This window comes from Schistocerca piceifrons, chromosome 5, assembly GCF_021461385.2.
Source record: "Schistocerca piceifrons isolate TAMUIC-IGC-003096 chromosome 5, iqSchPice1.1, whole genome shotgun sequence".
Classification (NCBI taxonomy): domain Eukaryota; kingdom Metazoa; phylum Arthropoda; class Insecta; order Orthoptera; family Acrididae; genus Schistocerca; species Schistocerca piceifrons.
The window spans coordinates 114150061-114165906 of NC_060142.1; the positions used below are offsets into that span (position 1 = coordinate 114150061).

At 39.0% G+C, this 15846-nt stretch overlaps 1 protein-coding gene across 4 annotated transcripts in view; it reads right to left on the bottom strand.

The window, feature by feature from the left end:
* LOC124798220 (centrosomin-like) overlaps nt 1-15846 on the bottom strand; it is a 424745-nt gene that overhangs the window by 76257 nt on the left and 332642 nt on the right. For all 4 annotated transcript variants that reach the window (XM_047261528.1, XM_047261530.1, XM_047261529.1 and 1 more), the window contains exon 7: nt 5378-5638. In XM_047261528.1, the coding sequence (XP_047117484.1) occupies nt 5378-5638 (261 nt within the window). The remainder of the gene's footprint in view (nt 1-5377; nt 5639-15846) is intronic.

Below are 15846 nucleotides of genomic sequence, written 5' to 3' on the forward strand. Positions count from 1 at the left end.
AAGAGCGTGGTCTCCTGCTTTAATGCCATGTTTTTTGCTGGCAATGCCCTAGAATTAAGGCCAGTCTCGTCAGTGTTATAAATTTGTTGGGGAGAATTCTTTCCTTCTCTTATTATTTTTTCAAACTCATCCAAGTATTCCTTCGCTGCATCACAGTCAGGTTTTACAAACACCCAGTTCCGTTGTCAGTTTAGATACATGAGAATGTATCTAAGCTCACCCCTGTCTATCTGCTTCAAAGCGTTCAGTATTTCTTTGAGAGTTAACGTTGTATGTTTCCATTTACTCATGACGAAAATACATACACCACTACACCTGAACGAATACAATACAACTGTTATACGTGCCAGCAATAGATAAATAACATAACCAAGCACTTTGCGAACCAACTGGCAGTTCACTGACCTCCGACACTACAAAGATCTCAACAATGCACAACAACAAGGGCAGGGAGTGAGAGTGAGCCATTGTTCCCACACTTGTTCCCATTTGTTACCATGATGTATCTACCTACCTACCTACCTACCTGCTTGGTATACTTCATTCTAGAAACTAGTCACCGTAATTCCGGCTAATCCGAACAAATCGGTAATCTGAACAAGGTCTGGTCCCAATTAGTTCGTATTAACAGGACTCTGTTGTACTTACGAACACTTGCATGTGTGAACAGCCTTTTAATAGGATGAATTACATCAAATCACAAATGAGACCTCCAATTACTGATATTAATCTGGAAAACACTTTTCTTCTACCAGAATCTACAGTCGACATCAACAATGACTCTGTTCAGTCGAAACCAGACATCCTACTCGCATTGTGTTGCATTAAATTGTCTAATAAATGTTTTTTCCTCTCAGATTTGTTTTATTTTCTTCAAAATATAAATTAATGTTTCTTGCTTGTTTTAGTTAACAAAGAAAAGATTTGTAATGCGGTCCAAAATTCCCTTTCCAAAATTCACCCCTGGATTAAAGCTTTCACACATGTTGGCTGTTTTATTTTCACAAGGAAAATTTCAGAGAAGTTTACAGAAATCTAATTTATACGAGATTAGATGGGTAGATCACATAACTAATGAGAAGGTTTTGAATAGAATTGGGGAGAAGAGGAGTTTGTGGCACAACCTGACAAGAAGAAGGGACCGGTTGGTAGGACATCATCTGAGGCATCATGGGATCACAAATTTAACATTGGAGGGCAGCGTGGAGGGTAAAAATTGTAGAGGGAGACCAACAGATGAATACACTAAGCAGATTCAGAAGGATGTAGGTTGCAGTAAGTACTGGAAGATGAAGAAGCTTGCACAGGATAGAGTAGCATGGAGAGCTGCATCAGACCAGTCTCAGGAGTGAAGACCACAACAACAACAACACAATTTATACAATATTTTTTAAACTCATTGAGAATAACAAAGCAACTGACAGTTCACCAATATGTGATTTTGCTACTGTGCTAAATAAACCATTCAGCAATATGTACAGATGTCTTACAGCACATGCGTGAAGCATCAAATAAATGTTACAACGAATGTGTGTAATTTTTGTATAATTTATGAAGAGGAAACACACACTGCACTAGAATGATAGCACTTAACTTCTATAATGAACTGCTGACATATAAGCTGACCATGCATGTTCCTCTGTTTTTTACAAATATACTGCCCATAACACATGTAACTTTGGTTGCTGCATCATCAAAAACTCTCACTGGGGCTAAGGGTAACAAAGACTACCACGGTAACAAAGACTATCACCTACTCTCATGTGTTCTGCAGAATCATTCATGATAAACTCACTTGTTTTTTTTTTTGTAATCTTCAATGTGTCACAGAAAGGGCACATTTGTTGAACATTCAACCAAAAATGATAGGTAACCAGCATCTATTCTTGGCTAAAAAGAATCAGGTAATATGATGGAAACTGGTGAAACACTTTGTTACTAGATTATCATGTAATAGTAGTTGCTAGTTATTTGCAATTTTGGAATGTTTCAACCAGTTAAATTAGCCTTTTTTCAGTTTTTGTTTTACATTCAAGTTGGCAACTCCAATTTCAACAAAGATGATTACATGGAGCAGATACACAACACAGTACAGTTAAATAGCAGATTTAAAGTATATAAAAAAGGCTGACACCCTAGGAATATTAGAACAACAACTGTAATATAGATCACAGGAAGGAGAAAATACCATATAAGAAAGCTTTCTTTGTGCAATGCTGCAATTTTTTAATTAAAATGAAAGACAAGTGCAAAAACTGATTCTTCCGGAATTCTTGGGCTGTTTTAAAAGTAAATAATTTACTTTGTGTACTTATTTGTCAGATTGCACAAGATTTGGACCACCATTTCAGGTCAGAAACAAGATAGCATCGAACTGGCGATCCTGCATCAAAAAAGCAGATTTTAGTTCACTGGCACAAAGAGAGGCCAGAAGGGTGGAGAGGAAGGTGGGGTGCATTTTGTGGACACAAAATGTGCTTCAAAAATTGTACTTTAAGTATAAATTCTTCGAATACAACCATTATACAAGTAGCATTATAACTAGGGTAAGAAGTACAAAACAGAGTAGTGATACACAAAAGAAGAAAGCTTTATAGATGGCTCATATTATTGTAGAACTTGAGAAATAGATGACTGGTTGGTGAAACGATTTAATATTCGGTGGGGTGGGGGTGGGGGGTGGGGCGCAATTCCGAACTGCTGAACTGACAAGAAATTACAGGAAATATGTCTTAATGCATTGAACTGTATGCATCCTGTGTTGCAAATAAATTATTTACCCAGTCCAGAACTTACACAGATCTGTGCCAACCAGAGATGTCAAACAGAAATGGAAGTCTGCTCCTGCCATGATTAATATCAACACCTACTACAAATAATGTACAATTTTTTGAAAGAAATCTACTTTTCAAATCAAATTCTGGCATGCCACACAGACCTCCTACTTACTAAGTGTTAAGAATTATGATGCAGAATTATAAACAACTCTATGTGAAAGGTAAAAATTCATCAGAGGCAAGGAATTTAAAATGAGAACTTACAATTTTTTTATCGTGCTGTGTATAGGACAATAGTACTGATTGTGAAACATGATGGTTAACCATACATTATTCATTTCTACAGGGCACGAACAATTTGCGAGGTGAAGGGTTTCTTTTGTGTATAACGGTAACTGTTTTCATTTGGTATGTATGGTTGGTTCTAATTACAGTATAGCGATTACTACACCTGTCCACAACCTGTCAGTGGTTTGCTTATGTGCAAGTTACTCTGGAAGCTGGCCTCTTGAAAAAAATGTAAATTTTACCTGAAACTTTATGCATGACAACTTACCAATACAAACTCTCTTACCAACACAAGCTCTTTGAAAATAAAATTCCATTCTCTTACTACTTTCCAAAGGTACTTCCAGTGGACTCTTTCAAATCTTTTCATTAGGAAGATCATTTCTGCATTACCTAAAAACTAGATCTGATTTTGCAATGCTAGCATATAAGGCCTAAAAAGTAACAAGAAAGATGCAGTCAAAATACTTTCATATTTCGGTGGTACTGGTACATCGGCCAGAAAATTCTTTTTAAAAATAAATAAAAAGATTTAAAAATGAAGTAGAATTAAGACTCCAATACCAAGGATAGTATTCACTTTCTCTTTTTTTATGTTTCTGATGATCTGAGGTACCTCTTCAGCTTCTCAGCATGGGAGTTCACAATCTGCAAATTCAAGAATGCATACTGCACATCACTGTGAAAAATGTCCTGAACCAGAAGCTATAGCATCTGCAGTTGCTAGCTATTTTACACAACATGAGCCACAGGATATCATTGTGTATAAGAAATGAGCCCGTGTCAGTTAGGACACAATGGATACGAAGTAAAGGCAGAAAAACCAACACAAAACTGCAATGTATCAATCACAAAGAAGTAAATCTTGTGAATTCATGTTCAAATTGTAGATGGATTTAACACATTTAAAAATGCATTCTGAAAAAGTTCTGGTGTCTGATTATTACATTTATTTCTATAGATTTACATATGCTGTGTAAACTGGAACAAAGATTATAAAAACTTTTCAAAGCTGATGTGCATAGAACTGAAAGTGAGAATTTCATTGGACCTACTGTTATGGAAAATAGGCAGAAGCTAATTGCAGGCATGAAGCTACAACGCTTACGATGAACAATGCAGATTTTTATCCCAATGTTACAAGCAGTGATGTGTATACATTTTAATTACACAGATTTAAACAACAATGCACATTTCAGCAGATTCACATCAGTAAATGAATACATGAGTAACTTCAAATGAAAATATTGTTCTCCTTGATGACGGCAATGTATATTAAGACAAAACAGTGTGTATTAATGTCAATTTGATAAGAAAGCTAACTTAAGTCAGCTGTGACACCAATACATTGCATATATTTAACTGAAAATGACCTAATTACATGCATATGTGCAAAAGGCAACACATGCTTCTATTACATAATCTCCAATGCCAGAATCTAGGCAGAATGCACAGACAGCAACTATGTACTGTGTAGCTCAAATGCTGCAGTTCTGCAGAATGATTTAGTTTACCTCTGAGGTTGTACATTAACAACCATTCCCAGAGGTAAATGAAGTGGGAACTGGATGGAGTGGGATCCAAAACCACATTCCACGATACAACCATTGAGCCACCATCTTTTAATTACAAATTGAATTACATGCACGTCTTACTCATCTATCACCAATATGCAGGCAGTTGATATACCAATTTAGGCAGTTGTCTTGTAGCTAAAAATTTAATGTGAGTTGTGTGCTCTCTGCCACTAGAGAACATTTTTGTAAGAAGTGTGCAATCATTACTGGCTGCTGTCTAATTTTTCACAGCAAATATTTCAAGTTTCCCTGCCTTTCGCTGCTTCTAAGTGTGTATGAAATGTCAAACTAATCATGTTAATTGTTATATCAGTTACTATCTGTAACCTTACCCAACATAGTTGATAATGACAGAATCGTGTATTCACATATTTCCTTAAAATTGTGTGTGTTAGTAACTTCATTCGTTACTTCTTTTTTTAACTCTTATTTGTGCAAAACAAAAGTTATGTTTTATAATGCGACTAGATTGTGAATTTATCATAGTGGTTGAACTTTACTTAATCACAAAATTTTCTGTCGAAGCTCATCCAACTTCACTTGTCGAAGCTCATCCAACTTCACTGCATGGTGATATAATTTAGGATTAATATTTAAACAACCAGATTTCTAAACAGCTTGATATGCCATCATTTTCTGTAATAATCCAAGGTCAATACAGCAGGCCTTAAACTCACTGGTTCTGAAAGGACTAATGTCTGTATGCATAATAAACAACAGAAGTTAAAAGCTTACCTCATCTTTTAGCCTTTGAATCTCTCTCTCCGATGCATCAAGCTTCAGTTCCATACTTCTTGCAGTTGCTTTGGCTGAAGTATATTTAGCTTCCAAAGACATCATAGCTGAGTCTCTTGTCATAACTAAAGAGCGTAATGAATCAATTTGAATCTGCTTCTCATTCAAATTAGACTCCATACCCTGCAAAACTTTGTGCTGCTCTTTTAACTGATATGTTTTCTGTTCAATGATACCATCACGTTCAGTACGCTCCCTTACCTGAAAGACAAAGTAATGGCATTACTAATAGAAAAATACAAATGTCAATTGCCCTCGTACATAGTAAAGTGAAAAACATAAATATGTTAACATCATACATAAATGAAGAAAGTCATCTATAAATGTATTTGAGTTGTAGTGTTACAGACCACCTGATTAGCATACTATTTGTGACACCAGAATCCCATTACGCACATTTATGGTCATATTTTTATTTTCAGTTCACACCACTTATTTTAATACAGTACACATAAATTACATGAATATAACTTTTGTTCAAGCATTTGCAAAAAGAAGAACACTATTGTTCATAAAACATGTACTAAAAGTTTTAAACAGCAGATGGAACAGGGTAATAAGAATTGTCATATGGAGTTATCACTATTGTAGGCAGTTAATTTAATTCTACCTATAAATAACAGAATGTAATACTACATGTTATAAATACTCATGATTTAATATTTGGTACTGAAGAGTCTGTATCTGATGAAACTAATCATAAGATTCACATTATGTTTTCTGCTGCATATAATGTTGCATTTAAACAATATTATACAAACTGTCTGTCACTGCGCGTCGATTGTGGCACTATTTTTGAAGATTGGCAGTATGATGATGGTGAAGTTCTTTGCCTAGAAGCATGTCAACAGAGAGAGTATGTTGTGCCTGACAGAGTATGTGCACAGTGGTGAGAAAGACAGCTGCTTGTGGACAGTCAGGCCAAGTGTGGCCGGGACACCATAACTATAGCTTTGTCAATGAAGTCAAGATTGAAATGCTCATCTCTGTAGCATCTGTTTACGGCTTGTGAAGATTGCTGCACGGCACATCAAGATCTGCTCCTGTCTGTGTGAAATCTTTGGCAGTTATTACCACAGCAGCTTCTGGGTTTTAACATTCTTTTTATCTCTACTCAAAAATATGAGAGGCACTCTGTTCCGCACACTTACTGCTAGATAACATGGCAGAGGCTGCAGATGTCTGTAACAGCCTAAATGGAACGCAAGAACAAATTAAAGGAGAAGGCACTGTGGCTGCAATGAGAAAAAAGCTGGAAAATGGAGGGACTGAATACATAAGCTGAAGTGATAAATGTATTCTTGCAAAAGCTCATCCAGCACAGAAGGTAAATCTTACTACTGATTACTAAAATTATTCTGTTTACACAAAAGCAACACTGACGTAAGACCAAAACGTGAATTGTGATAAAGAAAATTCGGGAAGTATAATCCACAGAGCCAGTGTGTATGCAGGTACAAAAGCAAGAACCACAGCTACAAACACAAAGATTGGCTGGTTGAAGATTTTTATGAGTTGGAAGCTACTCAAATGCAAGGGAATTACTTGATGGGAGTTGATACAAGTACCATGAGTTAAAAGATCACATCATAGTACCAACAATGGCCCTTCACAGAGCAAGAGATAAGCAACCATTCATCATGATGGGTGAGGTGATGGTGCAGCTTTGCGAAGGAACATACGATGGAATATTTTTGTTAGTTCAGAAGAAAATCCAGGTACTATCTGAAGAGATGCAGAAAGGCCTCATCTTGTAGAAGGAGACAAGGGGGTAGTAAATCAAAACAGAGAAAAGTCAGGGAAGAAATAGAAAATCAAGTGGTACAGCATATACAAGCTTTTTCCAAGAGAGTCACTTGAGCAGGTTTCAAACTGAAAAGGAATATATCACTCCCATCTTAATGTAAATAAAGTATTCAATGTCTTCAAAAACCAACAGTGATTCGAAAGTGACATACCATCTTTATTATGATAATTTTAGTAAACATTTCCCTAACCTCTCTTTTCACAATCATCATACAGACATATGTGATCAATATTAGAGAAGGAAAGTTGCTACTCACCATATAGCAGAGATGCTGAGTCATAATAGGCACAACAAAAAGATTCACACAATTATAGCTTTTGGCAATTAAGGCCTTTGTCAGCAAAACACACACACACACACACACACACACACACACACACACACACACACAGTCTGTCTCAGGCAACTGAAACCATAGTGCGAGCAGCAACACCAACGCATGATGTGGGTGGCGACTGGGTGGGGGGTAAAGAGGAGGTTGGGGTGGGGAGGGGGGAGGGATAGTATGGTAGGGGTGGCAGACAGTGAAGTGCTGCAGTTTAGACTGAAGGCAGGTCAGAAGATGGGAAAAGGGGGGGGGGGGGGAGATACGTAATGGAAAGGAGCAAAACAAAAAGAAATTAAAAGACTGGGTGTGGCAGTGAAATGACGGCTGTGTAGTGCTGGAATGGGAACAGGGAGGGGGCTGGATGGGTGAGAACAGTGACTAATGAAGGTTGATGCCAGGAGGGTTATGGGAACATAGGATGCATTGCAGGGAACGTTTCCACCTGTGCAATTCAGAAAAGCTGGTGTTGGTGGGAAGGATCCATATGGCACAGGCTTCGAAGCAGTTACTGAGATGAGGGATATCATGTTTGGCATTGTGTTCAGCAACAGCGTGGTTCTTTCTCAGAAACAGTTTGTCAGTAGCCATTCATGTGGACAGACAGCTTGTTGGTTGTCATGCCTACATAGAATGCAGCACAGTGGTTGCAGCTTAGCTTGTGAATCATGGCTGGTTTCACAGATATCCCTGCCTTTGATGGGATTAGTGATGTTAGTGACCAGACTGGAGTAGTTGGCGTAAGGACAATGTATGGGGCAGATCTTGCATCTAGGCCTATTACAGGGGTATGAGCCATGAGGTATGGGATTAGGAGCAGGGGTTGTGTAAGAATGGATGAGTATATTGTGTAGGTTCGGTGAACGGCGGAATACCATGGTAAGAGGGGTGGGAAGGATAGTGGGCAGGGAATTTCTTATTTCAGGACACAAGAGGTAATCGAAACCCTGGCAGAGAATGCATTTCAGTTTCTCAAGTCCCAGATGGTATTGAGTTACGAGGGGAATGCTTCTCTGTGGCCGGAGTGTGGGACTTTGGGAGGTGGTGGGAGACTGGAAAGATAAGGCACAGGAGATGTGTTTTTGTACAAGGTTGGGAGGAAATCTGCTGTCCGTGAATGCTTCAGTGAGACCCTCAGTATATTTTGAGAGGGACTGTTCGTCACTGCAGAAGCGATAACCATGGGTGGCTAGGCTGTGCAGAAGGGACTTCTTGGTGTAGAATGGGTGGCAACTGTCAAAGTGGAGGTATTGCTGGTGGTTAGTAGGTTTGATAACGGCAGAGGTACTGATGTTGCCATCTCTGAGGTGGAGGTCAACATATAGGAAGATGGCTTGTTGGATTGAGTAGGACCAGATGAAGCAAATGGTGTAGAAGTTGTTGAGGTTCTGGAGGAATGTGTATATGGTGTCCTCACCTTCAGTCCGGATAGCAAAGATGTCATCAATGAATCTGAACCAGGTGAGGGGTTTAGGATTCTGGGTTTTCAGTAAAGATTCCTCTAGATTGCCCATGAATAGGTTGGCATAGAATGGTGTCATGCAGGTGCCCATAGCTGTACCCCAGATTTGTTTGTACATAATAGGGAAGTGGCATCAATAGTAACGATGGTGATGATATTTGGTTTGTGGGGCACTCAACTGCACAGGTATCAGCGCCCGTACAAATTCCCAACCTCTGCTCAGTCCAATCTCGCCGCTTTCATGAATGATGATGAAATGATGAGGACAACACAAACACACAGTCATCTTGTGCAGGTGAAAATCCCTGACCCTGCCGGGAATAGTAGTAGCGAGGAAAGGTTCATGACTGTGTTGTGGGCCTGTTTAGGTTCTGGGTTCTGTGTGGTGGTGGGAGGGAGTTTTGGAGGGTGGGGTAAGTGTAGTAGGTCTGCGAGACAGGGTTCGTCAGCTATGAGGGGACATGGGGGAGGTTTGGAGGTAGTTGTTGAAGTGGTGCACAGTGGTACTCCGAGGCGGGAATTGGAAGCGAGCACGATGGAGAGATTTTTGAGGTGGCGTTGTGCATGTTGCTCAAGTTCCTGCAGGGCAAGACTTTCAGTGTGTGTTATGGGTTCCAGGAATTTGGGATAACATAGCAGGAGAATTTTGCGAACGGAGAGAAGGTACTGCAAGGAGGATTGAGCTTGGTTGATATGGTTTTGCAGGACTATGTTGGTGAGAGTTACGGATTGACAGAATCAGAACTGGTGGAGGTCAACGTGGAAGGAGGGGTGGCAACCAAAGATAGGTAATTTGATGGTAAGGCCATTAGGTGGGATTTCATGAGAGAAGCAGCAATGCAGGAACAGTTTGTGGGACTGGGATCTGGCTAGGGATAAGGAAACTTTTCTGTATTGACGCAGATGGAAGGAACAAGGATCCACGGTGGTGTAAAACATGCGAAAAAATTCGGTAAAAAGGTGGAATTATGTCTGAAAAATTACGCAAAAAATATACCCAAATACGTGTGAAAAATATACAAAGGACGAAATAGATGCCCAAGGGGGAAAAAACCAGATGAAATCTGAGTAAGACAATGATAGCGGAAAGTGAAAACTCACTAAAATTGGCGAGAAGTCACAAGGATCACACTAGAGAATAACTAATAATTAATAAATATATGTATATTACTGGGGGTAGCAGGTCTGAGGGCGGATAAGCATGAAGAAGGGGGACAGCAGATGTGGAAAGAAAGATTTACAAGCACAACGAGTGCATACAGGAACAATAGTAATCCTTACTGTTGTTTCAGTGGATATGTCATTTATCGTCTTCTGAAGTTTGAGACGTTATTCAGTTCTCTAATAGAACACAGGAGATTATTTCATGGTTAGGTTCCAGCTACTAAGGAGGACTTTGAGAAAGTGGCTGAATGATGGAGTGGTACAGAAAGACATTTGCTCTTAAGAGAAAAGGTGTTTCTGTCACGTCATTCAGATAAGAGTAAGGGTGAAGAGATATACACAGGACGGTGATTGTCCACATAATACAGTAGAGAAGACATGGTATGGAAATCTCTGTTGTTGTCCACACGCAGCCAGGATAGCTGTGCATATGATGGTGAAAATCATAAGAGAGTTGAACACCATAGATACATTTAACACACTCCTTCATTATCAGTTCCTGTAGTCGTGAGCTTTCATGAGAGAGGCCCTGCAGGACAAAGTCGCTGTAATCAAGTGTTGTGTAAGTGTTTGTGCAAGTTTGTTTTTAGGTTGAGAAGGAAGAGCCTTTTTATTTTTATAGGGCATGGAGAGATGCTGATGCCTCCTTGCACCCGAGGTTACATTCTCAGTCCAATGGGACTCTTATCCAATTCCATACAGAGTATAGCTCTTAAGCATAATACAGTGTAGGTCACTGAAACAGAAAACTGTGTCCAGTTGTTACGAGGAAGATCATGCCATACCCATCTAAAAATAGGGTAGCAGAGGTGATGCCAAAACTACCATCCAGTTATCTACATCCCTCTTTTGTACCACACTGGAACACATTCTGAAATCAAACAAAATGAGGTCTTGTGACAATAGTCTCCTTCATGCCAACCAGCACAAATTCCGAAAACACTGGTCACGTAAATCGAACTCGTGTTTTCTTCACATGATATCCTGAAACTCATGGTTCAAGGCTATCGAGCAGATGCTCTATTTCCTGACTTTGGAAAAGCATTTGACTCTATACAACTCTGGTGCTTATTATGATAGTATGATTATATATGCTATCAAAATAAAATTTGTGGGTTAACAATTACTTACAAGGAGAGGACCCCAGTGGTGGGACTGAATTTCTGAAATCCTCTATATGGCGATGTGAGTTAAAGTCCCAGGTATCACACACTGCAACCATTCACCCTGATGGTTCCTTGTTTGCAACTAATTTTTATATATACAGGGTGGTCCATTTATAGTGACCGGGCCAAATATCTCACGAAATAAGCATCAAACAAAAAAACTATAGAGAACGAAACTTGTCTAGCTTGAAGGGGGAAACCAGATGGCACTATGGTTGGCCTGCTAGATGGCGCTGCCATAGGTCAAATGCAATCAACTGCTTTTTTTAAAATAGGAACCCCCATTTTTTATTACATATTCGTGTAGTACGTAAAGAAATATGAATGTTTTAGTTGGACCACTTTTTTCGCTTTGTGATAGATGGCGCTGTAATAGTCACAAACGTATAAGTACGTGGTATCACGCAACATTCCACCAGTGCGGACGGTATTTGCTTCATGATACATTACCCATGTTAAAATGGACCATTTACCAATTTTGCAGAAAATGTCAATATCGTGTTGATGCATGGATATTGTGATCAAAATGCCCAACAGGCATGTGCTATGTATGCTGCTCGGTATCCTGGATGACATCATCCAAGTGTCCAGACTGTTCGCCGGATAGTTACATTATTTAAGGAAACAGGAAGTGTTCAGCCACATGTGAAACGTCAACCACGACCTGCAACAAATGATGATGCCCAAGTAGGTGTTTTAGCTGCTGTCATGGCTAATCCGCACATCAGCAGCAGACAAATTGCACGAGGATCGGGAATCTCAAAAACGTCAGTGTTGAGAATGCTACATCAACATTGATTGAGCTCGTACCACATTTCTATCCACCAGGAATTGCATGGCGACAATTTAGAATGTCGTCTACAGTTCTGCCACTGGGCACAAGAGAAATTACGGGACAATGACATATTTTTTGCACGCGTTCTGTTTAGCGACGAAGTGTCATTCACCAACAGCGGTAACGTAAACTGGCATAATATGCAGTATTGGGCAACGGAAAATCCACGACGGCTGCACCAAGTGGAACATTAACAACCTTGGTGAGTTAATGTATGGTGCGGCATTATGGGAGGAAGGATAATTGGCCCCCATTTTATTGATGGCAGTCTAAATAGTGCAATGTATGCTGATTTCCTACGTAATGTTCTACCAATGTTACTACAAGATGTTTCACTGCATGACAGAATGGCAATGTACTTTCAACATGATAGATGTCTGGCACATAGCTCACATGCTGTTGAAGCAGTATTGAATAGCATATTTCATGACAGGTGGATTGGTCGTCGAAGAACCATACCATGGTCCGCACGTTCACTGGATCTAACATTCCCGGATTTCTTTCTGTGGGGAACGTTGAAGGATATTTGCTATCATCATCCACCGAAAACACCTGACAGTATGTGTCAGCGCATTGTCAATGCATGTGCGAACATTATGGAAGGCGAACTGCTCGCTGTTGAGAGGAATGTCGTTACACGTATTGCCAAATGCACTGAGGTTGATGGACATCATTTTGAGCATTTATTGCATTAATGTGGTATTTACAGATAATCACGCTGTTAACAGCATGCATTCTCAGAAATGATAAGTTCACAAAGGTACATGTATCACATTGGAACAACCAAAATAAAATGTTCAAACTTATCTACATTCTGAATTTTAATTCAAGAAACCTACCTGTTACCAACTGTTTGTCTAAAATTGTGAGCGATATGTTTGTGACTATTACAGCGCCAACTTCACAAAGCAAAAAAAGTGGTCCAACTAAAACATTCATATTTCTTTACATACCACACAAATATGTAATAAAAACTCAGTTGATATCAGTTTGACCTATGGCAGCACTGTCTAGCGGGCCAACCATAGCGCCATCTGGTTTCCCCCTTCAGGCTAGTTAAGTTCCATTCTTTGTAGTTTTTTCGTTTGACGCTTATTTCGTGAGATATTTGGCCCGGCCACGATCAATGGACCACCCTATATCTCATACACAGAATCTCGCATAATGCTCCATGGTCCCCTCCTCCTCCCCCACCTCTTTGGGGTGGGGTGGGGTGGGGAGAAGCAATATCATTCAGCAAAAATCACACAGGAAAGGAAAAAGGGGAATTTAACATGTTGGGGCTCAAATCAAATTAGGGGCTTTGAAATTTCTTATTGTTAACTCTTTATTGGAATGACTTTGGTCATTGTTTATACTAAATTAATGGGGTTAAATTTAACTTTTTATTGCTATTCTTTTGTCACATAATTTTAATCGCTATTAAATTTTTCATCTGCCCTCAATCTCTTTTCCATTCATTCTTTTTCCACTTGGCATTTAGCTTTTTTTTTATTCATCTATGATAATATTTAAACATTTGAATCTACTGATGTATCAGTTAAAAACAGAAGACAAATTTCATATTGACTATGTAATGGTGTCAAAAATGTATTTTTCATTAAAAGATGTACATTTGTTTGGATGGTTGTCGTAGTACAAATATTTAAAACATAAATTCTTATTCCATTATGGACAAAGTACTAAATTTACCAGAGTCTAAGACGCACTCAAATCCAAACTACACCCGAGAAATGAGACTCTAAACTCTGGGAAGAATAATGAATAAACACTGGGTTCGATTCATAATCTTAGCAGCAAGGTCATTTTTTAGATTAATTTACTATTCGAAAAGACATAACTTGTCTGCACCAAATTTATAGTATAGATCATTTTTAAATAAATACAAAAGTCAGCTGCCTTGCTTAATTTCTGATGATGTCACTATTCAGCATAAGAATAATATGAATATGGCTATGTTGACAAATTGTCAACAAAGGTTTGCCAACTGTATTTTGATAGTAGATTTATTTGTAGTGATGCATGCTGTAAAAATGGTGACACCGAGCTGATCGGTACCCCAAGCAAACCTGAAGTGCGATTAGCACTTTTTTGTACAAAACAAGTGGCTTCCTTCTTGAATTTGGCACTACAATGAAAGCAGTTCATTGTGGTTCACTATCATCATTATTTCACAAAATTAAACAAAAGAAAATGTGAGAATGCGCCATAGTTTACAAACTCATTGGGTCATTCCACGTGAAGTGTCCTAGGGCTAACAGCTCAACCATCTGCAGATGATGATGATGATGATGTTTGGTTTGTGGGGCGCTCAACTGCGTGGTTATCAGCGCCCGTACAATTACCCAATCTTTGCTCAGTCCAATGTCGCCACTTTCCTGGATGATGATGAAATGATGAAGACAACACAAACACCCAGTCATCTCGAGGCAGGTGCAAATCCCTGACCCCGCCGGGAATCGAACCCGGGACCCCGTGCTCGGGAAGCGAGAACGCTACCGCGAGACCACGAGTGGCGGACTCAACCATCTGCAATTCTGATGAAATTTGTACAGGATGTACCTGAGGGTCCTACATGAGATTACGCAAAGTTTCAGGCTCACCTGTAACTTGGTTGAGGACATAGAGCCATTTTCGTGAAGACCACTTTTTACAGAGACCGAAAAGTCGTGAAGAAATAGTCAAGTTTGGCATTCCACTATTCCTAATGTAAAAGAGCTAGACTCCTGCTTCTGGGTATAGTGGTACAACTTTGTGTGCTCTAAACACAAATGTTCCAAGTAGAGTTCAGAAAGTAATGCATTTGGCATAATCTCAGTTCAAAGTGGGCAACGAATCATGATGTGAGATATTTTCCCCATAGTTTATTGAGCCATAAGTAATCGAGATTGTGTGCTATGGACCTGGTCTTTTGCCAAACTGCTGTCTGTCTGGGTGTTTAGTATATCACAAATTTTTTCCTGGCTTGTGTGTTTAATTACTGTGCTACCATCCCACAAATTTGCTGAAAAACATGAATGTATCAAAATATACCCATGTTCAAAGTCATGTATCTCAAAATGGGCACCTACTACATTACAGTCATTAACACCATTCAACAGAGCACATTTCATTCTATAAGAAAAACTTATTTTCATTTGGGTGTGTCTTTGGGTAATGTGAAAAATGTCACCTAAAATTTGGAATTTTGTTTATTATGTCTTCATTGTTTAAATATTCATTTTGCTGTTTATTCGGTGATTTTAAACCTGTTTGTGACACGTTCATTGCTAAATTTAACCATTTAACTGTACTAGAGACTGCTACATAATTTTTGGAAAGCTGAATGCTTATTAATTTCATTTCTTTTCTTTATTTAGGAGTCGACAATTTGATTTTAATGTATGAAGCATATCAAGTTGTTGCTAAAATGGAAGAACAAGGTCAAGTTAATGTATGCAGTTTTGGAAACATTGATTCCCCATGCAATTAAATGACATGCAGTGCCCTAAAAGGACTGAAAGCTGTAAAGCAACTTTCCTTAGAAGAACAAGAATTACTTACTAGATGGAGTGGTTTACATGCTACTCAAAATACTCAACTATGCCTCCATCATGAAGCTTTACTCCTAAAAAGATTTGAATTTTTGCAAAGATCATGCTGCAACCCAT